Source organism: Notechis scutatus, chromosome 2 (assembly GCF_049901735.1).
Source record: "Notechis scutatus isolate UNSWTSFEM ecotype Mainland chromosome 2, rNotScu1.2, whole genome shotgun sequence".
Lineage (NCBI taxonomy): Eukaryota > Metazoa > Chordata > Lepidosauria > Squamata > Elapidae > Notechis > Notechis scutatus.
In genome coordinates this window covers 268,237,292-268,264,342 of record NC_142010.1, presented here as the reverse complement: position 1 = coordinate 268,264,342, position 27,051 = coordinate 268,237,292, and the positions used below count along the sequence as shown (strand labels likewise).

General features: G+C 48.8%; 1 protein-coding gene across 1 annotated transcript; it reads left to right on the top strand.

The window, feature by feature from the left end:
* The first annotated feature begins 1,546 nt into the window (after window positions 1-1,546).
* Window positions 1,547-26,778, top strand: CA9 (carbonic anhydrase 9). Its single transcript, XM_087954244.1, has 13 exons — window positions 1,547-2,217; window positions 5,891-5,929; window positions 6,675-6,845; window positions 17,070-17,218; window positions 17,783-17,875; window positions 18,163-18,229; window positions 18,717-18,874; window positions 18,959-19,091; window positions 23,942-24,001; window positions 24,709-24,777; window positions 25,483-25,518; window positions 25,861-25,954; window positions 26,128-26,778. Exons 1-13 carry the CDS (start codon window positions 2,103-2,105, stop codon window positions 26,195-26,197), a joined length of 1,254 nt encoding a protein of 417 aa, XP_087810370.1. The 5' UTR covers window positions 1,547-2,102; the 3' UTR covers window positions 26,198-26,778.
* Window positions 26,779-27,051: the final 273 nt, after the last annotated feature.

Genomic DNA, 27,051 nt, shown 5'->3' with positions numbered 1-27,051 from the left:
GGGGGAAGGCTGGCGCCGGGGCTGCTTGGCGCAGCCGGCATGGTGAAGTTATTCCAGGCTCCACCAACAGTAGCTGTTGTGGGAGGGCGCGACACGGCCACGCTGAACAGACCGGCCAGTACCGAGCCTAGCGCGGTCTAAGCGCCAGGCTCGGCGAGAACCGAGCGGCAGCCCCTCTCGCTCGGGAAACTGCGGGCCGGACAGCTGCGTGCAAGGAGAAAGCTGCCCGTCTCTCGGTGCCTTTCAGCTCCTTGCTGACAGGATCTTGTACGAGTGGGGCAAGGGCCGGTGATCGAAGCCACGCCTCCGCGGGGAAAGGTTGCCCGCTTGGAGGTGCGGCGGTGGGTGAGTGGGTGTCCAGGGACTGGTCCTGTAACTTAGGAGAGGCGCGCAAAAGGCACGGCGCGGTGCTTTTCTATAGTCTCGCCCGCCCAACCTTGATGCTATCCGGGAGTGGTTCGGTTATTCGGACAATGCGCAATTAATCTTTTATTTTTCATTCGTTCATTATTTATATACCGCCCATCTCGCTGTTTGGGGCGGCACTCATCGGAGGCTTTAAAGCTCTCAGATAAGTTCCTGGTATCAGAAGAATTAATTTATGTCGCGGCCGTGGATTTAAATTTTGTCCCGACCATAACGGGGACTACATTTTATAAATTATGTTGAATCGGCAATATCGTAGACGGCAGCCTGGAGGGTTCCTCTTTCTTCTTCTGGAGGCGTGGGGGTGGGAGTTAAAATTATAAAATTATAAACTGCCACGAAACGGTTGTACCCCGGCTGCAGTGACCCAGTGGAGTATCCAGTCAAGGGTGGGTGAAAGGGCTGCTGCTGCTGCTGCTGCATCTGGGACCCAATCCGGCCTCAAGAGTAGCGCTGCCATTTACAAAGAGGTTCACCCAGGATGTTGGCGTGGACTCTTAAGGAAGCAGAATGCGAACTGCCTGGTGTGTCCGTGACGCGGGAAGAAGGCGCTGGGAATTGCTCACTTCCGGTAGATTTTAGGCCAAGCTCGTTTCTGAGCTTGAGTATTCCTACTAAGATCAACGAAACCGGGATCAGGGTCGACCTGAGGACTGCGAGCCTTGACTGTCTTGTTGAAGGTCCCAGGTCCACCCTGCAGTTAGCTCCTCGAATCCCAGAAAGCAACAGTCGTCCCGCCGCGGCGAAAGGAAGTTCTTTGCCCCGAGACTAACAGCTTCAAAGTCCCGCACAAGTTCCTTCTCGCCTTCAAAGGCTTGGCTGCTCCAATGCCTCGCCCCTTCCTCCAGGGTCGGTGGGTGGCGGAGAGCGCTCTGGGGGGCTGGGAGGGCGGGAGCTGGGTTCCTCTCAAGGCTCTCTGCCCCAGAAGCAGGTTCCAGCGCCCGCATCTAAGGGACTGGGCAGTCTTGGTGCAGCTTCGAGACACCTTTCAGCCCTCCAGCAATGCCGCTCCAGGTGTATAATAAGGCCGGTTCTGCCTAGAGAAAAAGACGGGACTCAGAGAAAAGCCTCCGGGCGCGGGAGGCTTGCACGGTCCCCCTGCCCCGAGCCTAGGCTGATCACCCAAGAAGTCGCGCCTCGTTTGGGATTAGGTTGCTGAACTGGAGCGCATCCTTCTCGGGTGTCTCCCAAATTGGATCGGGTAACTTTGCTTCTCTTTCGAAAGCCTCCAGCCGCGATAATTGCCCGGCCCAAATCGGGCTCTGGAGGAGGACACCGGCACCTGCTCAAGTCCACGAGGACGCGTAGTGCAGGAAAAGGGAACGGGGGAGGGTGGGGAACCAGCCTGCCGATGTGAGGACGGAGACAGCCCTGCTCCGGTGGGGCGGAGGAGGATCCCTGTGGCCACAAATACTCAGCAAAGTGTGGCTGGAAGACCCGCTGCAGCCACAAGCGAGAGTGAGCGGAGATGCGTGAGGCCTCGGCCAGGGCCGAAAGGGGGCATCTTCTTCCCGCGGAGCTCTAGCACTTCCCTCCGCAGGCTAAGACGGGGCGGCGCGGCACAACTCCCCGCTATAAAAGGCGGCGAGCGCGTCCCTTCGATCTCCGGGAGACGCTCCACTGCGACGGATTCCCGGCCTGGCTGGCTGAAGACGCGACCTCGAGCGCAAACGAAGATGCGTCCCGCGAAGAGGCTGAGGTTCCGGTTCTCCTCGCCGCAGCTGCTGCTGCTGCTGCTCTGGGCCGCCCCGCGACCTTGCGCAGCGGGCGACGAGGAGGAGGAGGACGCAGGTGGGTGAGAGGCTGCGGTGGCGACGGTAGAATCCCCCTCCGGGGCTTCGTTTTGGGCCATCAGCTCCACCTATTGTTTCAACGGCAGCCGCCGGCAGGACTGCTCCGATTTGGGGCAAGGTCTTTCCCGCAACACCCCTCCGTCAGTCCGCTCAGTGGGGATGCGATAGGGGAGACCGACCCGCTCCGTCCGAAGAAGCCCTAGAAAATTCCTCCGGCTGGAAATGAGGGTTGTCGCTGAGCAGTACCAATGGCAAGCGGGAGTGGGCAACTTCCTGGGCACCAGAATGCCCTTGGCTGCCCACCTTTCCCGGCGGTTCTGGAGCAAAGTTTAGCGTTTTAAGTGGGCCGCGCACACCAACGCAAACGGCGATAGCCGTGAGGGCGCCAAAGGCTCTCGGCACAGAAGGGTCCCTCGCTAAAATATCCTTGGTGAGGGGGCGTCGCCTGCCTCTTGCTTGGAGCGAAGGGTTGCCCAGGAGCACTGGCTTTGGCGCCCCCAGCTCTCAGGATTTTCAGCTGCCACGAATACCAAGGGCCTGTTTTCTCGTGCGTGTGTTTTCTCTGAAACAGAAAGCTTTTCTCTTTGGCTTGTACCTCTGAGGAGTTCAGCCCCTGAGGTGCAGAATGCAGGTGGCCATTTGGCCATTTGGTTTGTGCAGCTTTTCTTCCCGTTAGGAGCTTCCCTCTCCATTTCCAGGTCTATATCCAAGTCTTGGAGCAGATACCACCCCTTTCCCTGCTGGGTAACCAAAACGAGGGTCTTTTATCTAGCAACCTCCTCCAATTAGTTATGTTGCTGAGTATGTCCTTGGCTGGGAGGCAGGCCCTCCACTCAGCTATTCAACTTAGAGGACTTCCTCTGAGACAGATTAAGTAGGGAATCGAAGTACAGGACAGTTGCATACATCCCGTAGTTGTTCAAAAGTAACTCTTGTTGTATTATGGAGGTTCTTTGAGTTAAGTTTGGGATTGCAGATGTTCCTACAGGGTAACGTCCTTAGTGCAGGAGTTTTGAAAGCAATACTATTAAGCTCCAGGTAAACAGGTGTAGAATTGCAGCCTAAAGACTTAATTGCAGAGTAAAATGTTCTCCCCACCATGGCTAATTGGTGGGGCTGGTTCTGAAGGGCTCACTGCCATTAGGTGAACCAGCCCTCTTGAGAAGGCTCAGCACAGGCCTTTCCTTCCGATTTCATCTCTATGCTGATCAGGGGGATGGTGGAGCTGCGCTTGGATTGGCCTAGGTTGAAAAAGAAGCTGCTTGATGGGGTTTCAGTGGCCTAGTTAGGGTGGCCCCAAAGAAGCTGGGAGAGCCCTTTCCAAGCTCTTTCCTCGGGAGACAATATTAGGAGTCTTTCAGGTGAGGCGCCCCTTTTTTAAAGGGTCCCTGTGTCCACCCAGGATTGAGGCGCTTTTCTCTTGGGCGGTTGGACAACCATGGCAGCTCCATGTTGTGCCAGGTCTCCTCTCTTGACCATCCCAGAAATCATGGAAGATCACCCCTCCCCCCCCTTAGGATGCCGGGCTTCTGGGTGTCTCACGTACTCTCCGTGGCTGTGTTAAGACACGTGGCCTTCCACTGAGCTCTTGTCCACTCAGGAGCTCCTAAGTAGATCCCTTCCCCCACTTTCTTGTACAGTTCAGTCACAGAACAGGCCACGGAGTCCCAGTGGAGCTCTGTTAAGACCAAGTTGGGGGGAAGGACATTGCGGTAGAAAGAAAAATCCCGGTGGGTGGGTCCTGAAGTGGAGCCCCTCCAAATTTTGGCCACCTCATGTCAACATGGGGGCCCCCTGCCCCCAGGTGGAAAAGGAGAGGTTGACCGTCTGCAGGGCTCTGAGTCTGTCACTAAAGAGGCTAAAGGAGCAAGGGGTGGCTGCAGCCCTCTGTCGCCTCCCCCCTCCCCCCCTGAGCACAGGAAGAACCTTGCAAGAAATTGCTCTCTTGCCCCCTCCCCCTGCTTAGAACACCACTGCCAGAAGAGGACTGTCTCCATCCCGAGTTGCTTGGTGTAGTTAGTAGAAGGTGGCACAAAACAGCTCCTCAAGGTAGCTCTGATTTCTGAGCTCAAGGGGGAAGAAGCTGCCTCTCTTCCCTGGTGAGCCTCCCATTCCCCCAACCAACCTCATTCCTTTGCAGCCCCTGCCCTACGGAAGGCCCCCTGACAGACTCCCACCCTTTCCACACTGAAGACCTGGCTCCTTCCCTAAGCATTGTGATGGGGAGAGGGGAGACTCTGGGAAGGGGGGCTGTGGTGCCAGTTCTCCTTCTCTTTTATTGGGGTTTTTTTGGGGGGGTGGGGGGGTGTTTTATTCCTGTTTGTAAGACACCCAGAGTTTGGTTTAGATTTGCAAATGTTATAAATAAATAAATAAATCCTGGGGTGCCTCCCACATGTCCCATGGGAGGAGGGGGAGATCTCGAGGGCTGCCCACCTGGCTCCCTAACCTTCTTGGCTGGCAGCTCTTCTCTTCCTGGGGCAGCCAGGAGATGTTCTGGTGGGGGGGGGGGGGGTTGCACAGCTGCTCACAGATCAGCCTAGCCTTTCAGCTGAGTCGCAGTGCACAATGGTCCTTCCTGATTCATGCATTTTTAGGACACCCAAGGATGGTGCCTCCACGTAATAACTCACCAAGGCTATTTTTGCCAGCAAAAGTTTCAAGGTGGAGCTGGCAGAAAGGCTGCCCAGCTATTGGAGACTGTCTGTCTGAAAGCCTTCTAAGTCCCATAGCGGACAATCCTGCCTTCTTCTAGGGAAAACAACAGTCATGGTGCAAAAAAAAAAAAAGGGGGGGGGTCCTTTTCCATGGAATTGGTATTTTATTTATTTCTTTACATGATTAAACTGCAGGATCAGGTCAAGATCCCTCCGAGCCTGGCTCGCCCAGGGGCACTGGGGGCTTTGCAAGCAGAAGTCTGGAGACACAGCCCCTTCCTGCCACCTGCTGTCGGGCAACTAGGGCTGGAGGGAGGTTGCCCTCACCTGGAGGTGGCATTGAGTCTTCCAAGCCCCTTGTCCATAGATTTCTTTAGCCCCCTCCCCACTTTAAAGTCATCAAAATGTGTGGCCATCTCTACATCTTACGGCAATGGCTTGCCAGCTTTATTATGCAGAGGATGGGGATGTATAGTTGCAATTTCCTCATTACATACTGCACAGGATTTCAACCCCACCCCAACCACAGCCATTTGCAGAAATCGGCTTGGATGGGGCAGCAGCATAAAGCCTTTGTCTCTGGCAGCCAGTGCCTAGGTGGAAGCAGCCCCGAGTCTTTTGAGAGGCAAAGATCTGTCCAAAGCAGAAGGCGGTTTAGACTGGCGTTTCCTTTAGGTGGCTCCAATGCAATCTGATGACTTCTCTGGGGTCACCAGGGGAACCTGTGGGAGGCAGGTGCCCTATCTCTTCAGCCCACCATCCGACCTCTGGCTCGGGCTGTCATTCAAGGCAGAGAGAGAGAGAGAGAGAGAGAGAGAGAGAGAGGGAGGGAGGGAGAGAGAGAGAGAGAGAGAGAGAAAAGAGAGAGAGAGAGAATCAACCACGCTGTTCCCCATGTCAGAATTAAAATAGAGTGGGTGGGGGAAGGGCGAGGAGGACCTCCCCCTTTTGCTTTTGTGGGGAGGAAATGGTGGGAGCAGCAACTTGAGTCAGGTTCTCTTATTTGCTTCCCAGGTGTTCCGGGGCACAAAGACCATCACTGGAGCTACAAAGGTAAAGGCCTGATTTGGCTCCCCTGGGCCCCTGGCCAGGTGACTACTGGTTAATGATCAACTAGCTCTGGTCACACCTGCCACTGGTCTTCTCAGGCTCTACTGAGTACCTGGGCCTCAAGTTGTAGCAGCAGGGAAGGCCCCTCCCTTGCCTGCCCTCCCCTCCCACAGCCCTACCTTAGCCATTGCAGCTCATTATTATTCCTGCCCACATTCCTCCCTGCAGCAGAGGCAATAAGAGCTGTCCTTGTACTGACACCCCCTCCTCCCCTGCCCAAGGGCATCTGACTGCATTCCATGGGTAGCTTCCTCCTCCCTCCTGCCTGCCCAGCCCAGAGCTGTTGCCCACCTGCATTTACAGGCTGGAGGTGAGCCTCCTGGCCTCTACCCAGATCGACCCCAAGATCCGGCTGCTTTGCAGGCACCGTAGCCTGGAGGAACCAGCTACTTCCCAGATTCAGCCAGTTCATGCAGCAATTGAGAGGCAGCTGGTCAGCGTTTTAAAGCCAGAGTCAGGAAGACGTGTGTGACGTCTCCACCCCAGAAAAACCACCTGAAGTGCCCGTAGTGTCCTTCTGGCTCTATCCTGCATTTTCTGGAAGAGCAGCAGAAGTGAGGCTGACCAAGCTCCACTTTTCCTCCTTGTCCAAGCTTTCTCCATTTTCCTAACCCCCCACCCAACATTCCCCGCCCTCTGAGGCAGATAAATGGCTCTGCAGCCCCTGAAGCGTGTTCTTCTCTTTCAGACATGCCAGAGTGGGCATCCATGTTCCCCGACTGTGAGGGTCACCTGCAGTCTCCCATCAACATCAACACAGCTGCTATCAGCTTCAGCGCCAAGCTGGAGCCCCTGCTACTGTCTGGCTACGATCTGCCTCCCGAAGAGACGCTTCCCCTGAAGAACAATGGCCACACCGGTGAGCATCACGGGGCTGCAGAGGATCAGCTGGGTGTAGCGTCCCCGGAAGCTCGAAGCAGGTGACCAGGCTGGTTCCTCCTTCAGAGTTCTTCCTGCTTCCTCGGACAAGGGCCACCTCTTGGCCTTCCTTCTCTCAGGACTGGGCTTCTTGTGGCACAGGGAAAACAGATTGTGCCTGGTGCCAGGTTTCGGCTTGGCTTTTTTTTTTAATTAATTTTTTTTTTTTACTACATAAAGAAAGAGCAACAGTTTCAATGTCTTAATAATAATGATGATGATGTTCATTAGTGGTGATCATGTAATAAGTATTTTCTCAACATATTAATAGTTAATTATTAAATCATAATCATAATAATAAACATATCATAATAAACCCTCATGGTAAAATTAATTCTTCTCTCATAATTTTAAATATTCTAACTTCTGTTTCTGTTATTTAACCATTGATAAAATGAATCCCATGTTTCAAAATATTCTGTATCTTCCTTTTCTTTAATTTCAAGTGTTAATCTATCCATTTCTGCACATTCTAGGTTTTTTTTTTTTAAATGATCTCTTCTGTAGGGATCTCCGCATCTTTCCAATGTTGTGCAAATACAATTCTGGCTGCTGCTAACACATGTAATATTAGATACATAGTCCCTTTGTTATGTTTTTCTGGTACGATACCCAACAGAAATATTTCTGATTTTAAATCTATAGGTTCCTTTATCATTTTTTCTATCCAAGTGTGTAGTTTTCTCCAGTATGTTTTGCTTTTGGGCACGTCCACCTAATGTGGTAGTATGAGCCTGGAGCTTGATTGCACTTCCAACATTTAACTGACATATCTTTAAACATCTTGGCTAATCTTGCTGGTGGGAAGTGCCATCTGTAAAACATCTTATATCAATTTTCTTTGTATGCAGTAGACATTGTTAATTTATAATTTCGATCCCACAACTTTTGCCATTTATCCAATTCTATAGAATAACAAAGTTTTTAGCCCACACTATCATTTTTTCCTTTACTTGCTCTTCTTCCATTCTAATACTCAGTGGGTAGGTATAAATATTTTAAATTAATTTTTCATCAGTTCCTGTTAGACTCTGGTCCAAATCTGTTGATTCTTTATAAAAAAATTAGCATCTTTTTCATATCTTGATTGTATTTGTACCTGCAGCCAGGGGTGAAATTCAACCACCTCGCCCCTGGCTCGGGAGAGATGGTAGGGACGATTTGAATCGGTAAAAAATCACGCCTGGTTGCTATTACTATTATACCAAGCCATGCCCACAGCCACGCCCACAGAGCCGGTAGGGGAAAATGTTGAATTTCACCCCTGCCTGCAGCCCCCATGCTAAATCTATCCCTTGACTATTCAGTTTACTTTTCAATTCCCCTTTCTCATTCAAAATATATTTATATGTTATGATTTTTTCCATATCAACCACATTTAGATGTATGAATGCCTCCATTGTAGAGAGCCAGACTGGTATTTTCAAATAGTGTTTTTCCTTAATTTTTACCCTTACTGAAAACAGAACATTTCTAATGTAATGTCTTTGGAAATGTGTATTTTATTTTTCCCATACCATAGAAAGGGGTGACACCCCAATTGCAAGTCGTGACCCTCCAAAGTTAATAATTGTCTATGTCTCAGGGTTATCCATTCTTTTTGCCACATAACTGCAGATGCTGGGTAATATAACTCCCAATCTGGCAGCCCAAAGCCTCCTCTATTATTAGAGTCTTGTAACAGTTTCAGACTTATTCTTGCTTTTTTACTTCGCCAAATAAATTTTGATACTAATCTATTTAATTCCTCTAAGTATTTCTTTTCCAGCTTTATTGGAATTGTTTGGAATGGGTATAGTAATCTTGGTAGAGTATTCATTTTAATGGTAGCTTCCTATTAGTGATAGCTGCAAGTTTTCCCATTTTTCCAAGTCAAGTTTAATTTGCTGTATCAATTTATCATAATTATCTTCTTTTATAGTTGCACATCTCGCTGATAGATGAATACCCAGATACGTTACTTTTACTTGGCTTGGCTTTTGAGTCTACTCTGCCCTTGCCCTTGCCCCATGGAGGGTCCCTGACAATGACGCCCAAACTCCAGGGTCAAATTTCTCCCAGATCACCTACAGGATCCTTCCATATTAGAGGAATTAGAAAGAGATTTGTGAGGTTGTTGCATGCAAGCAAACAGGTGAACTTGCCTGGTAGGCTGGTCCACTTAAGGAGAGGACTGTGGGGAGCTTGGTGCTCTCTGAACTTGGATGTTTTCTTGCAGATGTTTTTACTACCAAACTAGGTAACATCATCAGTGCTCAAATAGCGTTACCTAGTTTGACTTCTGGTTTGCAAGGCTTCGGCGGTGGCAGGAATTCGCGATCGTACGCGGTTTCTGCTGCGCTCGCCGCTGGAGTGCCCCCGATCCAGACGGATTTTGTGGCTAATAGTTACCCTGTAGAGGTAACTGAAGACAGGGGAGATCCGGCAGGGGTCCGGGAGAATCACAACCCCCCTCCTCAGCTGGCTTAACTCCCTTTTCCAAAAGCGGTGGAGTGGTGGTCAGCAATGGCCGCCACAAAGAAGCTTTCATCAGGATAAGAATGTGCAGGAAGAAGCTTGAGAAGTGAAAGTTTTTGGCTGACCGGGATAATAAGTAACATTTAAATACCCTGGAATTTAAACTTCATTAAAGATACATTGTTCCCAGAGAAGATCGGAAAAGGCGGCAGATGAAAGTTAAAAGGGAAAGTTTGTTTTTTCTCACTCTCCTTCCTTATGGTGATAGCAGATGGAAATCGGAAAAACCCGTTTTGGCATCAGCAGGTAATTAAATTTGAAAATTAAAGCCAAGGGGACATTAAAGATTTCTGAACATTGGAGAAAAAAAAACACACCTTTTTTGCTATAAGTGGGAAGGGAGAGGAAAAGAATTAATATTAAGATTTTGCTGGAGAAGGCTGCTTGAAACTTATAAGACTAGAGTTAAATTGTAACAAGACTTCTAAAAGATATATTTTGGAACTTTGCAACTGAACTGTAACCCCAAGAAGAGAAAGTATAAAAAGAACAAAGTGCTAAATGAAACAGACTGTGTGTATTTGGATTGCTTGGTGACTTTGGGACCTTTGGAAACTATTATTTGAAAGACTAAAAACATTTGGGTTGTTTATAATTTTTTTTCACAATGGCATTACTTGTTGATGAACTGAAAATGGAATTTAAAAAGCTAAAAGAAGAGGAACAAGAAGGGAAGGGCTCTTCTGGATCTGTTTTTCATTTCTTAGAAATGGCGATTTCTACCTATCAGAAACTACAAGAACTACAAGAAGATTGGGATGAAGAAGAAGCCATCTTTAATGAACAAGCAACACTAGCTGGGGAAGAAAAGGGAAAGAGAGGAAAGAAAATGGAGAATTTAAGACTTAAAAAAACAACCAAAAAAGGGAAAAATAAGATGAAAAATCAATACAATGTCAGAAAGCAACAGAAAAGAGGAATACAGAAGAGGGTGGAGATTAAGAGGGTGGAGATCAAGAGAAAAGGGGGTAAAAAGGCTAGATTGGAGGAGAAAGGAAGGAAAAAAGGGAAAAAGTTACAAAGATTTGAAACAAGATGTAAAGAAACAGGATTTATTCAGAGATAATGGGTAAAAATATAATTAAAAAAGAGATTCTGCAAAAGTACATAAGATTGTATTGTTGTATTTGTATTTGAAATAATGTTAGAAAACTGGAACATTATATGATTATAAAATGGGATAAAATATTAAAAGGAATGTGTAAAATGCTTAAGATTTAACGATAGAGTTTAATTTGCTATGGATTATTGTTCTATTTATATTATAAACTTATTATCTTCCTATTTTAAAATATAGTACGTAGCTTTAGAATGTACTAAGCAGAATCAGAATGAAAATTATATATTATTTTAAGTGTTAAATTTAGGGGAAAGATATAAAGGCGTCATACTTCAATCAGTGATTACAGGAGAAATTTTGTGTTAATGAGAAATAATAGATAATTGAAATAGAACAGACAAAAGATACAAGCATAATGGTTTAAACTGAGATGAAATAAATAAAATAGAATTAAGAGAATGAAAAGAGGGGAGAAGCTATATAAAAAATGTAGAATAGTAAATAAAATATGAAATGGTATATAAAGTGAGCATGAATTTGATTTATGTCTGTATACAAAGATGTAACCCGGGACTAAGCCGCTTTCCAAAAAGAAGTTTTATGTTTTCATGTTTTGTGTTTTGTTTGTGTATGTTTGTTTATTGAAAATTAATAAAAAATTTATTAAAAAAAATAGTGTTACCTAGTTTGGTAAAGTCTGCAAGAAAACATCCAAGCTCTGAGTGCAACAATGAACCTGAGCTACAAATACTCTCTTCTCTCATTAAGATGGGGCTCTCAAGCAGAAAGACAGTGGGACTTATCCAGAAGTGGCTGCAGTCAGGCAGGGTCACTTACATCGCAGGGTACAGGGTGGGGCTCTGACTGCACAGCTATCACTGCCATCCTTTAAAAAAAAAAAATTATAAGCACCAGCTCCAAGCACCCCTGGTCACTCTTCCAGTTTGTTTGTTTGTTTGTTTGTTTACATTTATTTTTATTTGTAAAATGTATTAGTCACCCATCTTTGTGTTTGATGGTCTCTTCTTCCGATTCCCACAGCTGCCCATAACTAAGTGATGGTGTTTAGTTGGCTCTGAAATAAAGCCAGAAGAGTCTGCTCTGGCAACTGCTAATTAATTTCACAGTTAAACAAACATGAACATTCTGTTAAAGAAAGAAAAAGGAAAATGCTCCATCCATAATATGTGGGAGCAATAACAGAATACCAGAGTTGGAAGGGACCATGGAGGTCACCTAGTCCAACCCCCTGCTCAAGCAGGAGATCCTATACCTTTTCAGACAAATGGCTGTACAGTCTCTTCTTAAAAGCTTCCAGTGTTGGAACACCTGTTCTCCTTTGATTCTCACTGTCAGGAAATTCTTCCTTAGTTCTAGGTTGGTTCTCTCCTTGATTAATTTCCATCCATTGCTTCTTGTCTGGCCTTCAAGCCCTTTGGAGAATAGGTTGACACACACACACCCTCCTCACCTTCTCTGTGACAGCCCCTCAACTACTGGAACACTGCTATCACACCACAGTCCTTCTCTTTCTTAGGCTAGACATACCCAGTTCCCCAAATCTAGTTCATCATGTGGTTTAGTCTCCAGACCTTGAATCATCCTTGTTGTTCTTCTCTGTACTCTTTCTAGAATCTCAACATCTTTTTCGTATCATGGTGACCAAAAGTAGACACGATATCCTAAGTGTGGTCTTACCAATCTTGCCCTCTATCTTAGAAAGACCCCAGAATGGTGGAGTCCAGCCCCCTCAATTCAAAGCCTCCCTTATCTTGGCTTGACTGCATCCACACAAGAGAGATCATTGGTTAGATTTTAAGGATTTCATTAACAAAACTGCTGTTCGACAAGCCTTCAGAATTGGTGGCCAAAATAGGCAGGATTCTCGGAGAAAGAGGCTGCTTTCATCCTTCATGAGATTTAGTTTTTATTTCCTGATCACCTTTGTCATCCATTTTGACCCTTGCCACACCAGGTGTGGGGTTTCTTTAAGGAGGTAACAACAAGGGCAGAGAGTGCATCCATGCCCCTTCTGCCCATCACTGCAGCCCAGCCTTAACTGGCTACTGATCAGAACGTTAACGGGGGGCATCCACACACATACGAAAGAGATGGAGCTTATAGTTTGCCACCAAAAAGCAACAAGCTACTTCCCACAATTTATTACAGAAGTTCCCCAATCAAAAAAATGAGTTTGACAAGACAAATCATTCCAGTTTTTGAAAGCTCCATGTTGAATTCTGTTAGCCAACTCATCATTATTGGGGTTTTCAAAGATCAACCTCTTTACTTCCTGCTTGGCAAATGTCTTCTCAAGGATTAGGTGTGACTGATGGGTCTGTAGCTTGCTGGATCTTCCTTTCTTTCCCCACTTTTGGAAGATTTGGATACTTCTTGTCCAACCACTCAGGACCTCAAAATTACTCAAAGATAATCCATAAGAGTTTCACCAAGGTGGTCAATACTTTTCTGTAGTAAGCTAGGACACAGTATGTCTGACGCTGGATATTTTAAAATCTTAAGTGTAAATAGATACTCTCTGACACCAGGTTTTAGTTCTCCCCTCTCATCTTGCTCTTCACCACTTCCTGACATTCTCACTGATGAAGATTTACCCAAAATAGGACTAGAGAAACTCTGGTTCATTTTCATCTATCAGCATTTATTAAGATAGTATATTGATTCTTCCCTTTCCTTTTATTTTGAACGTATCTGATGAGGTTGTGTTTGTTTCTCTTGGCACCCATTGCCAACTATAGCAGGTATTTGCTGGAACTCATTTCTATTTTCAAAACTTCACATAAAGCTTTTTGTGCATCCACACTGACTTCTTCCATTTCTTTCTTCTTTTTAATTATTTGCATTACGTTTTTAGAATCTTCTTTCTAGGAACTTCTGTCCTTGAGTTTCTTTTTCATTAGCTTCTCCTGCCATGACATCTCATTTCCCATTGCTCTGAGTTTTGGCTACATGCAGCAATCATTCAGTTGCTTTTGGTGCTTATGATCCAGCAGGTGGTATTTTATAGAATGAACATGATGGAAACGTCGCTTCCTCTCCTTCCTGGGGGCATCCCAGATTCATGGCTGTCCGGAACCATCCCTGCGAGTGATGAAGCATCCACAACTCTAGGAGGCAGGCTGTTCTGCTGTTTTGTAGCTCTCACGTGCAAGAACTTCCACCATATTTCCAGTTTGAATCCCCCACTTCACTGGTTCTTGTCCTACTCTTGCGGACTATAGAGACTAAATCCACACCCTCTCTCCAATTTGGATGGCCGCTCTCCTGGCTCTCCTCAGCCTCCCCTCCTGCACACACCAAATTCCTCTGACCGGTCTTTGAAGAATGTAGCCTCCAAGCCCCACACCATCCTTGCTGCTCTCCCTGGGCCCTTGGGATTTTGTGGCAGCAGACCCAGTCTTCTTGGTGCAGACCGAGCGGAGCAGGTCAGAGCAAAACTGTCAGTGATCGCAACCCTAACTTTCTGTAAATGCAACCCAAGATGCATTAACTCTTTTGACAGCTGCAGCAGATTTGTGATTCATGGATAATCCATGGTCTACCAGGATGCCCAGATCCTTCCCATACATACCACTCATGCCAAACCAGGTATCTCCTATGATGCAATTGGGCCCCTGGTTTTTTTGATAAAATCAGAACCCAATGTTTCTCCCCATTCAACTATATTTGGTCAGATAGGACCCAATATTTAACTTTATTGAGATCCTTTTAAATAGTGTGCCTGTTTTCTGAGTGGTTAGTCTTTCTCCCAGCTTGGTGTCATCTGCAAATTTGCTGAGGATTCTTTCTATTTCTTTGTTTAAGTAATTTATGGCAACGTTGAAGAACACACTGGGATGGCCCTGGGATGGAACCCTGAAGTACCCTACTGCAAACACTTGGGTGTGGATCCATGAAGGACCACAGGATGGATACTGTTGTTCAGCACCAAATTCAGTTGATGGTAGGGCCATCCACCCCACATTTCCACTCTTTATCAAGAAAGAGCCTATAGTCGTCCTTTTCAAACTCCTTAAAGGATCGTCTGTCAAAAACTGCTTCCCTGACAGCATTGTTTTTTGCCCTCAGTGATTTGTTTCTCACCACTCCGTCTTCTGGTGGCCTCTTTTTTTTTAAAAAAAATTTTTTTATTGGTTTTTAAAAACAAACATAAACAAAAAATAAAATAAAAACATCAAGCTATCTTCCATAGGTGTACATACAGTGTGCCGGTTGGTTTACAATTTGTTTTGTGCTTCCATTTTGTAGTCTTCAATTACAATTACATTACATATAATCTCATATTGTCAATCAAAAATTAAATACTTTAGTATCATTATTAATCAATCATTTGACTATACTTTTATTCATTCATGTTTTACAAGATAACCATAATTTACTTAGATCTTATAACAGTTCATATTACCATCCGAAATCTATCCTAAAATCATTTTGTAGATATAATAAGAAGTACATCTTTGTATATTTATTATTTTCTAAAAGTCTACATAATTCAATACTGTACTTTATTGTCTAACCATTGATAGAAAAGATCCCAAATTTTATAAAATTGTTTATCCTCTTGTTCTCTAATTTCAAATGTCAATCTACTCATTTCAGCACATTCCAATATTTTCTTAATGATTTCCTCCTGTGATGGTATTTTCTCATTTTTCCAGTTTTTAGCAAATACAATCCTAGCCGCTGTTAATACATTTACAACCAGGTATTTCAAGTCTTTACTATATATTTCAGGTAAAATTCCCAATAAAAATATCTCTGGTTTCAAGTCTATATGTTTTTTTGTCATTTTTTCCAACCACATGTGGATTTTAGTCCAGTATTTTTTAGCATCCGCACAAGTCCACCACATATGGTAGGTAATATGAGCCAGGTGTCTGATGACATTTCCAACATTTTTCGGATTTATTCTTGAATAGCATCTTGCTATTCTTGTCGGGGGAAAATGCCACCTGTAAAACATCTTATACAAATTTTCTTTATATGCTGTTGACATTGTCATTTTATAATTCTGAGACCACCATTTTTGCCATTTCTCTAAATCAATCCCATATCCAAAATTCTTCCCCCAAGCAATCATAGTTTCTTTAACTTGTTCTTCTTCTAGTTTAATTTCTAACTAAATATCCATACAATTTTTTAATCACCTTTTCATCAGTACCTGTCAAAATCTTATCTAAGTCAGTTAGTTTATCATAGAAACCTTCTGTTTTAGAATCTTTATCATACCTTGAATGTATTTGCGCATATGAAAACCAATTCATCTTTATACCTTGTTCCTCTAGTTTTGCATAGATTTAAGTTCACCCTTTTCATTCAATATTTCACCATATCTAACTGTTTGTTCCTTTTTGTATATTATAGGATACGAAAATGCTTCAATAGTCGATAACCAGACTGGAATTTTCAAATAACATTGTCTTTTAATCTTCTCCTAGTTTAACCACAGAGACTCCCGTATATAATGTCTTCTAAAATACCCCTGTGTTTTAGTTCCTTTTGTTCCTTTCCTCTGGGGGCCTCTTTTTAAATTGCTTGTCATTCTTCTAAGCATGGAGAACGATCCCTTCCTATTGGTGTTCCTGCTGCTTCAATCTCCTCCATTCATGCATTTACTTCCGTTACGGTTTCTCAGAGACGGGAGTACCTGACCCCACTTCTTCTATTCAAGGACGGAGTTTGCCCTGCAAGGTCACAACAGCATACTGTGCCTTGTCCTTGGAAGTGGGAATCAAGGTCTGGCAGGCCAGGGAGCCCAATGGGAAAGGGTTTCCTGCTGCTTATTGCCTGAAACCCAAGAGAACATGTTCTGTTTTCTTCCTGTACTTGATTGGCTGATTTTATGCCATCAAGTTAATGTTGATTCTTAGTGACCACACAGATTTTCTTCAGGACAATCTGTGTCCAATCTGGTTCTCAGATCTTCCAGTGGCGCCCCCCACTTTAACTTTCTTTCTCCTCACTAGCCCTAGGAATCCTCGAGTAGCCCAGGCTACTCGAGGTTTGCACTAACAAGGCACCTGTGAGCAGTTGGATCCACTTTTCCACAAGTGGATCTCCTTTTTCTTCTTCTTCTTCCCCAGAACAGAATTCCCTTGGCATTCCCTTTTGCTCTAGGCGGGGCCATCCCTTGGTAGCTGAGATCTCTGCTGGCAGCATTTACTTCACTGCAACACAAGTACAAATCTCAAGATCACTTTGAGGATCTGAGTTCAGGGTGTGCCAGGCTCCCCACCTTCCTTTCAAAAGCCTCTCCAGTAACTTCCTCTGATGCTGCCCACAGTGCTGCCCAAGTCAAGCCTGGGGTTTCCAGAAGGGGCTGCAGATGGATAGAGGGCCCCCTGCCTGCCTGCTTCTACACCGTGTGTCTTGAGAAAAGGGGGAGGGGGGGCTGAGCTGAATGATGGCATGGACTGGTGGGGAAGTATAAGGGGAAAACCTGCTTGTTCTGCCCCGCAGCCAGGCGAATAAGGTCCTAGCAAGCCAGAGGTGCATGGAGCGTTGGAGCAGGAGGGTTCCCTTGGCCTGCTCCCCTCTCTCTTGACAACCATCCTCTCCCTTCCCCAGTTCTTCTAGGTCTGCCCAAGAAAATGACACTCGGTGGGGGCGGATTCCCCCAGCCGTACCAAGCAGCCCAGCTGCACCTGCACTGGGGATCGGGGCACACCCGACCTGGCTCCGAACACACAGTGGATGGGCACCGTTATGCGGGTGAGGTAAATCCCAGTCTCTTGTCTGTGGTTCCTGCCAAATCGCTGAAGCCACCTTGCTGGGCTGCTGCTCCCTTTCCTAGGTCTGGGGAGATGAAGCACTTTGCTGGCCTTGAAGCCAAACCCAGGTATACAGCTGCTGCTGAGTCGGATAGGGACTTTTCAAAATGTCATAAAATTGTTTGAACAAGGAACAAATGTAAAATGTAATAAAACTGTTTGAATGGGGAGTACAGGCCTTTTCCCTCTTCTAGGACCCCAAGGGGTTGCAGTGAGGTCTTTGGCATTTTCTCTGGCCAAGAAAGGCACAGCTCTGTGGTCAAAAGTTATTTTCCAGGAGCTTGAAACTCCAATGTTTCCTCCCTCTACCTCACAGGGAGTGGGGTGTACCTAGGCGGAGCATTATTCCTCCCAGGGTTCTGTTGCAGTTGTGTAACACAGGTGCTTCGGGTTATCCTGACAGTCCCATGAAGTACGATTTCCTTTGTGAATAAGCTGCAGAAACACCCCGGGGACCAACAGGGGTGCCTCTTGAGCATGCTCAGTGCTGTTCTCTGTGTTTGCCTCCAGATCCATGTGGTCCATTACAGCTCCCGTTTTGAGAGTTTCCAGGAGGCTGCAAGTGAGCCAGGAGGGTTGGCTGTGCTGGCTGCATTTCTGCAGGTGATGGTGTGTGTGTGTCTGTGTCTGTGGGCCAGGCAAGCGCAGTGCTGCAGGAGTGACCCTTGGAACACTGGCAGCATTTCCACCAGCTGCCCTTCAGAGAGGATCCAAGAAATGCCTATTGTTTTAGAAGATCTTAGTTGTTGTTGTTTTTTAATGGACAACGGATGGTGCATTTGTACATAAATCAGGAGCCCCTGGGTCTCCCTCTGGAGAAGCCAGGCCCTTGGTCACATGAGGCAGAGTGCCTACAGACCTCTCGCTGCTGTTTTTGTCTCCCCTTTCAGGTAGGGATGGAAACAAACGAACCGTATCAGCACATCCTCAAACATCTGAGCGATATCAAGGAGGAAGGTAAAAAGGGGGGCAGGGGGCAGTTCCCCCTCCTTTCTCTGCTTTGGGCCCCGCAGAAAATACCCTGGCAGGAGATCTGGGGGTACTGGAGCCAGGCAGAAGGAAGGCCGCGGTCACTAGCAGCAGGCGATGCTACCACTTCCATGGGTGCCTTGCCAGGAAAGTGAGAACCTGCAGGCTTCTCTGCACCGGCCCTCAGTCGCTGCCCCGGCTACCTTTAAACACTTCTTCCCTCCAAGTCAGAAGAGCAGGGCTGATGGGGCAAGGAACTAACGTCACCAGAAGTGGGCACACTGGCATAGTCTTGATCAACCCACCACTGCTGCTCCTTGTGTGAGCGCCAACGATGTCTCTGATCAGCACAGGCCATTCATCTGAATGAGATGCTCTTAGGGTGATCTTTGGGGGGCCCTTCTCCATGACTCACCTCCATGTGTTTCTCTGCATCCTCCCGGCATGATCCTCACAGAGGTTTCTCGTTTCTTAGGAGAGGACACTGCAGTTGCTGGCTTTGACGTAGCCAAGCTGCTTCCTTATGACCTTGGCCGCTATTTCCGCTACAATGGCTCGCTGACCACCCCACCTTGTTATCAGACGGTGAACTGGACAGTCTTTAATCAGACCGTTCGTCTCTCCCAGGAACAGGTTTGTGCTCCGTGGTCCTCCTCTCTTCCTCCTTTGAATCCTCTGCCCCCTCTGGGTAACCATGGCTGGCTCTTCTCACTGCAGATCTCGGTGCTGGAGGAGACCCTTCAAGGAGACGACGAGGAGCCCATCCAGAATAACTTCCGTCTGCTGCAGGGCCTTTATGGCCGGACCGTCCTTTCCAGTTTTCACAGCCTTGAGAAAGTTCAGCCAACAGGTAAGTGAGCCAAACACCACCTGTTTTCAGAAGGGAAAAAAATTTCCTGTCAAGCAGCCTTACCTGCAAGATTTCTTGAATCCTACATTTATAAGGGTATCTTTGGAGATTTTGTAGCCCAGTTCTAGTCTACTCCACAATTGTCCACCGTCATCCTAATGGCCTGCTTGGGGCCTGACCCAACCCTGCCCGTCTGGGCACTGGAGATGGAACAGTCCTCTTTCCTCTGTGGGGCCCCCCTGGGCCCCCTCCTCAGCTTGACCTCCGTCTCTGGAGGTTCCGTCAGAATCCATCCTCAGGACTCTCCATCTTTTTGTACTTAAAAGTTAACTTTCAAGGTTTGGAGATGAATCTCCCATTTTTGCTGGGCCCTTATCTGAATATCTCCTCTCTTTCATGAGCTTGTGGCCAGAGAATGCGACTCCTTCATTTTTTAAAATCAAGGCAGGGCCAACCGTCAGCACAAGCCCTTTGGTAATGGGATCAGTTCTGTCTTCTCCACATGACAAGCTGGGAGCCCTCAGGATCCCACAAGCAGCGTGCAGAGCAGCAGAAACCCCAGGCAGGCAGGCAGGCAGGCAGAGGGGGGCAATGGCTCCCAAGCTAGAGGGGGCCTTCAAGCCCACTCAACTCTCTCCAAAGCTGGCTAAGCAAAGAGCAGGGAATCCAGCCCCAGGCCTATGTCCAACCCTGGGAGAAGCAGAGGTCGGTCTCATCCGGTGGGGGTGGAGGTGCCCCCCCCTCATTTTATTAATGGGCACCTTCCTTTTTTGGGAAGAGAGCCGATTTCATTGTATGCTAAAATCCCAGGAGGCAGAGCATTTCTACACCGTGGGAGGTGGGATTCCCCCAAAAACGCAATGGAAGGACAGATTCTGCCTGTAGTATATGATCTGGCAGAGAACCAAACCGAAAAGGGGTTTCTAATAACCAGCATGGAAAGCTGGCTGACCAGCTGCCACCAAGTAGGTATTTCCCCCCCCCCCCCCCATTCCCCAGCTGTGGGCAAGGACGTGTTTCGGCAACTGAAGCTTCCACCTTCTCTTCACGGGCAACCTCTGTGCCCCCCCCTGAAACTATGCAGGCGTGGGTGGTGGGGTGGGCAGAGGATTTGCCAGCACCTCCTCTTCAGGCAGGTACACAAAATCTGCTTAAGCTCCCTTGCGAAGTCCCCACTGGGGGGTGAAAGGGAGGAGTGACTCATTGAGATGATTGAAACTCAGCCACTATCTTCTGGGAGCTGGAAAGTCTCTCCTGGTTTGCGCTGCTGCTCCAGCCTTGCTGGCTAAGCTGGTTTTGTTAAAAATGAGTGATGGGGGGCTCAGGCATGGGTGGGTGATGAAAGGGATTCTTGACTGAATTTACCATAATGAACCAAACTAAAAAGACAGTCTGGGAAGAAGCAAAGGATTGAGGCAACTTTCAAGATGAAGAAGGCATCTGCAAGAATCGGTATGTGAATTGCTATCGCCAAACTTTAAGTTTAAGACAAAGTCCCGACTAGGACATCTAAATATCTGACACCCCTTGAAAGGTACATCAGGAAGTACACCCAGCTGCACCCCTGGCTTCTGGTTTGGGGAACTGCTCACCAAGAGCACCTCCCCCTTGCTGTCCCCAACCCGGCCTAGAACTGCTGCCAGGCGCCAGTCCAACCTGCCCATCGGTCCAGCGGATTGGAAGAACTTGGTATGTCTCTGCCTTTCTTTCACCTTCCTAGAGATCTCTCGGTAAGGAGAAAGAAGCAGGATACCCTTTTCCCATCCCTGGGAGATGGAGGTCACTTGGGGCACCTGATGAAAGCATCTCCCAAGATGGTCTTTCCATTTGTGCACTTTGCAATGCTTTGCTATTATCTTAGCTAAGTTTATATGCCACTCCAATCGTGTCTGAGCAGCTTCTAGGCCTTCAAAAGAATAATGGAATTAAAGCTTTGCGGTGTAAGGATAATAATATAACAACGTAATAAATAAAATTCCACATGCCAAAAGAACCACAATACTACTCTGTCAGAAGACCCTTAGGGGCCTCTCTCAGCCCTCAAAGTCTGCGGCTTCATGGCACTGAGGAAAGGCTGGCCGCTGAGAAGAGCCAACTCTGGGAGCCTTGCAGATGGCATTTCCCAGAGGAAGCTTCATCTTCCAGATCTGAAAGGATGGGCGGAGACTAACACCTCCCCCCCCCCCCCCGCTCTCCCACTCCCAGCTACGACAGATTTCAAGGCTGGCAGCAAGGACCACGAATTGCACGCACAAACGGGCCAGTCACAACCAGGGCAGCTTTCAGGGCAGAGGTATTGCATGAGCAAATCAATGGCTGTATTTTGGAGCAGCCGAGGCGCCTTCAAGGGCAGCTCCATGCAGATCACTCTTCTGTGACAGCTCCTGATCCAAGGAAAGGCTGCCCTGGGCACAGCTGCCACTTGCTTTCACTCCTGAATTACCACCCAGCTCCTCTTAGGGAACCAAGAGCCCCTGTCCAGAGCCAGAGATGGGATATTTCTGGAATCGGAAGCTTCCACACTCAAAGTCATGGTTAGTTGCTGAATGAGGCAAGACGATGAGGGTAATTTATTATGTCTGCCCACCTCCCAACTTTGAGTGGTTCACAAGGGATGGAAATAAAGCGTGCAAAAAAATAAACATTTGCCCGCTTGGCAAACAGTTCAGCACTGAACAGGAGTAAGAAAGTAGGCTGTTCCTGGCTGGTTATAGGCGTACTGGTAACCCTTGACTTATGGCTATTTATTTAGTGACTGTTCAAAGCTAACAACAGTGCTGAAAAGAGATTTACAGCTTTCTTCATACTTATGACCATTGCCATTTGTGACCTTCCCAGATGGCTTCCAACAACCAAGGTCAATTGGACAAGCTGGATTTGCTTAATGACTGTGATTTGCTTAACAACCATGGCAAAAGATGTAAAATGAAGTTAGAACCCATGGTGGGGGTAGGGTGGCTGAGAGGATTTGCTGTGCAGGTGAGACAAACTGTAAAGTGTTGGTATGATTATGACCTCATGATCTTTGACTCTTGGCGAAGGTACCTTTTATGTATACTGAGAGCATTTGCACCAAGACAAATTCCTTGTGTGTCCACACTTGGCCAATAAAGAATTTTATATTCTAAACAAAAAACAAAAAAAGGAGGAGAATGCAAGTTCGGGTAAAGGGGTTGTGTTTGGCAGGGAAAACTGAAATGTCCCGAAAGGTTAGAAATTTGAGCAAGGTGGTGAACTATGGTAGTACAGTATATCTTGAGAGCATATTTAATGGGAATAGGAAAATGCTGGCACGGGAACTGATTGATTTTGTTTATTTAAAACATTTATATAGCTACCCATCTTATACAGCCACAAACTCTGTGTGGCTCCCAGTCAAAAATTAAAACAACATAAAAGCCATATTAAAACTATAAAATCCAAACAGATTAAAAACTCAGGGAGTTGACTAGAGTTGGTGGAAATATAGGTGGCTGTAGAAGTGCTTTAAATAAATAAAAAAGAAACAAATAAAAGATAAACCTGGTACCAAATCAAGGTTCCAGTATGCAGTCACCTGATCTCCTCCCAGAGCTTAGGGGGAAAACCCAGGTCCTCAGAAGGGTAGGAGAACAGGGGGAAAGTGATCCATGGGGCACCGAAAAGGCATCCTCTCGGTTCCCATCAGATGGCAATATTTAAGAGAGGGACTGGAAGCATGCCCAGCCTCTCTGACCTGGAAGAGAAAGGTGGTCCTGCAGGTAGCCTGGTCCTGTGCCATAGAGGGCTTTCAAGGTGAGGGCCAGCGCTTGGAATTGTACCTGAAGGAAACTGGGAGCCAGGGCAGCAACCCATCACCCAGCGCGATGCCACATTCTGGGCCAGTTGAAGTTTCTGAGGCAGCCCCAAATAGAGTGCATTACAGGAATCCAAGGCAGGAGGTGACCAAGATATGAGTAACCGTGAACAAGGTACCTGGCCTCTCCTTGGATCACCCCCGCCTCCGATTCAAGGTTCGCCGGCCACGGGCTGCTGCGTTTGCCCTGCCTCTGCCGCAGCCCTGGAAAGCACACAAGCCGCTCCCTCCTCCCCGCGCCTTATCAGCGATGCCGGCAGTCAAAGGCGGCACCCGGCCCAGGCCAGAGCTCCTTTGGCCAAGCGGAAGAAGCGTTTGCCCGGCTCCTCCCCAGGGCGATAAAGGCCAAGCTGCATTCCAGGCCCGCCCGGGCAGCAGAAGGGCGCTGACCCTCCTTGGCAGGCGGAGTTGGCCGGCGAGAGAAGCCGGAGCCGCTGGCTACTCTGCCTCGCGAAGCGACCTTCTCTGGGGCTCCCAGTCTCAGCTCTCCCGAACGGCCAACCGGGGCAGGCGCCGGCTTAACTCGGCATCTCTGCTTTCCACCGACGGGAATCTCGACTGAGTCACGTTCTTGCGAGATGGGTGGCTGCACAATTTTCCATTCCTACCTAAAACTGTTCGGGAGACTCACGGCCGCCCCCTTTCCCGCTGAGGTTCGGATAGGCAGCGGACTCGCCCCCCTCCCCCCAGGCCGTTTGTGCTCTGGATGAAGCGATGAAAACGGGAATCTGAAGCATTCCTGGGCTGGCTCCGCGTGCGTGCGGCCGTATTCGGGCACCCGCGCACGGAACAAGAACGAGCGGGGACGGCAAAACGTTTTGTCGGGGCGGGAGCAGGAGGGTATGAAAAGACCCGTCCTGACTAAAGGCATTCCTTCCCACGGCCATCAAGCCTCGAGATCCAGCATTCCAGGAGGCAGGGGAACGGGGGGAGACCCGCCCAGAAGAACTGGGAGGAGCGTGGCGGGGACCCATAGCGTGTCTGGCAATGGGCGTGTGCAGCTGACCTTCCTTTGATTGTCTTGCAGGTGGCGGGCCTTTGGAGGAGGGAGGGGGCCAGGCAGAACCTGAATCAGGTACTGTTCCGGAATCCCTGGCTCTCCTCGGCCGGGCTTGTGGGGGCGGGGGCTGCTGTTTGCTTAGAGTTGAGGTATTCCTCCCCTTCTGTTCCCTAAGGTGAAACCTGGTTTTTTACATTTAACCCGATCCTTAAATTAACCTGGTGATTCATTTCATGCAGGTTACTGATACTGCTTGCCCGACAAGGTTGTGCCAGGCAAAGTCCCCAACCCAGCTAATTAAGCCCAAGGGGGTTAGCCGGTCTTGTTGGGGGCTCCTTCGCTCTCTACCCACAGGTCAACATCCTGGAGAGGGCAGGAAGAAATGCCTCCCCTCAGTCTGGGCTAGTGGCAGAAACAGTACTTCCCCAACCGTCCCCACAGCGAACACTTTGCTTATCTTCCCTCCGCCCACCCAAGAGAAAGCTCCTGCCCCCTGGTGGCCACCAGAAGGACCAAAGAGTATTGAGCAGCTGGGATGGGCGGCTGCCATTTGCCCCAAATGTTTCAAACCTGTTGTGAGGATGCAGCTGCCGGCCTTCATTCCAGCTGCTTAGGAAGGTGCCTTTCAGCTGCAACTCAGAATGCAAGGAGGAGGAAGCCCCCCTCAATCCTGATAGGCAGCTACACATGGGGGCTTCTGCTGGGGGGGGGGGCAGGTGAGGAGCAGAGCAAGAGAAAAGCTGACTCAGAAAGAGGTTTGAGTCCCTGCTGTCTCCCTCTAGGCGGAGGTCCCTCCTCTCCTCTGCCAGAGGGCGCCCCAAGAGATGGCCATGACCCGGCTTCTGGAAAAGGTACTCCCCTGGCCACACCAGGCTGGGTTAGAGTCAGCTGACTGCCTCCTCCTTGGCTTCAATGACCATCTCAGAAGCGGGTGGGTGGGTGTTGGGGAGCCAAAGTCTTGCCAAATGGCTTCTGCACACATTCTGGATGGTTTGTGGCCACTCTGGGTTGAGCCCTTCCGCCAGAGGTGGTCTCCCTTCCCCCACGAGCGCTGGGCTGCTTCCCTCCTGCTGCTTGCTCTGGGTGCCTGTTCCAGATCAGAAGCCCTCCCTGGGCACAGGGAAGGGCAGGGGGACCCCAGAAGCAGCCGCCAGTGCTCACCTTCAGCTGGGCTTGGAGCCAAGCGGGGTGGAGGCTGGGGAGTCAAACTTCCTCCTGGGGGAGAACAGTGCAAATGTCTTAACTGGCAGGAAGCTAGTGCAGGAGCAGAACTGAAGCTGCTGCATCTTCTGGTGGTAGGAATCAGGCTGGCCCAGGGAGTTTACTTCTTGGGCACCACCCAGACCCAGCCACCTTTAATACCCTTTGCCCAGCTCGTGTGGCCCAAGCACGCTCTCTAGCAAGCAACCATAGCAATTTATTATGTGCATTTGCTGCCCAACTCTCAGCGGGTGGGGGGGGCTCTGGGCACCTCCAACCCAAGAAAGGGAGCTGGCAGGGGCTTTGAATTCACTTCTTCCCAACCTCTTGAGCTACTCTGGTGGTTCTGTTTCCAGGTGCTGAGCAGCAGGTGGGCACCTCCCTTCACACAGGTAAGTGCCTGGGCACCTGCTCACAACTGGCCGTGCCAGCCCTCCCTTCCCACTGCAAGTATGATGGTGACACCAACAGCAATTGGGGCAGCTCCTGTGCTCAGAAACAGGCCAGGTCCTTCCACAGGACTCCCAGAGGCGACTGAAGCCTGAACACAACTGGGGAGGGGCTAGGCAGCCACCTGGGGATGTAGGGGCCGGGAGGGGGGGAGGTTGCTGCGTGTGAATTCCCAACATGAATCCTACTGGCTGGGTCCGTGGAGCTGCAGTCTGAAAATGTTTCAAACACCAACTTGATACGCCCTGCCATCATCTCTCCTATGGGGGAACCTTTTTCTGCAGGGGACATTCTGGCTATTCTCTTTGGATCCCTCTTTGCGGCCACGGCGCTTGCCTTTGTCTTCTACGTCCACAAGCACCGGAGGCAGGCAAGCAGGTGAGAGGAAGCCCCACAGTGGGAGGCAGCATGCAGACCTCTGCTTCCTGCTTGGCCCAGGTGCTCATCGGCTTTGGTACCTGCCCATCTAGGATGCCAGGGACCCCAAGAACGGCCATGCGGGTGGGAGGGAGAGCGATCCCCATGCCACCTGTTCCTTTCTCTCTCCGCAGACACCGGGCACCAGCCACAAAGCCTGCTGCCCTCTACATTCCGGCCTCCACTGATGAGCATGCACTGTAGCTGGCAGCCCACCCTCTGCCCCTCGCCCTGGGAGCTCCTTCCTGCCCCAGCCTCTTTGAAGCCCCATGCGCCCCACCCCTCCCGTGCTAGCAGATGGGGTGGGGTTCAGGGCAGCGCGAGGAAGAGAAGCCTGAAGACTGGGGGGGCTGCCTGGAGGAGAGGGGCTGCAGAGGTGCCCAGCCCAGCAGAGTGGACTTGTGGGAAATCATGGCTCCTCGCCCAAAATGCAGCAGCCACCGTGCTCCCCAGACACTTCTAGCCAGAAACCTGTGACTTACCTTCAGGCTCTCCAGCAGGAAACCACGGGCTGCTCTGTATGGCAAGACCCACCTGGCTGCCAGGAAGCCCTCTTGGCACAAGGCTTGCCCAGTGGCTGTGGGGAGGGCTGGTGCCACCGAAAGGCAGGGAGGAGAGACTCACGCCCTTCTCGTTGGGAAGCCTCATTGGCCGAAAGCCGGACGCATCTGATTAAGCGCTTCTTCATGGCCTGCACAAACACAGCAGCCTTGCCCCTCGGCCGACTGGCTGTTCTCGCAAGCTCAACCTTCTTCACACAAAACCCAAATGAAACCGTAGATTCTAAAAAAAAAAAAAGGTTTATTTCGGGCTCCTTTTGCCAAGCCACTCCAAGGCGGCCTTTAAATGAAGCAGATGGCAGTGGCTGGCTATGCCAAAGCGGTCCAGGAAATTGGGAGGTGGGGAATCACCCTGTGAATACAGGGTTTCCTCCCCCTCCCCCCGCAACGGATTTTACAGGGTTAGGGTTTTCCCCAGGGGATTCCTCCATCTGCAGAAGCAGAGGCTACCCCAGGCCCCTTCCTGGTCAGCAGGCTGGCTGGCGGGTGGGGGGCAGC

Excerpts from the sequence above, each read along its gene's own strand:
- CA9 (XM_087954244.1), top strand. The coding sequence starts at position 2,103 with ATGCGTCCCGCGAAGAGGCTGAGGTTCCGGTTCTCCTCGCCGCAGCTG. Across the intron at positions 2,218-5,890 it reads CGAGGAGGAGGAGGACGCAG|GTGTTCCGGGGCACAAAGAC; the intron begins GTGGGTGAGAGG and ends TTTGCTTCCCAG. Across the intron at positions 18,875-18,958 it reads TTCGTCTCTCCCAGGAACAG|ATCTCGGTGCTGGAGGAGAC; the intron begins GTTTGTGCTCCG and ends TTCTCACTGCAG.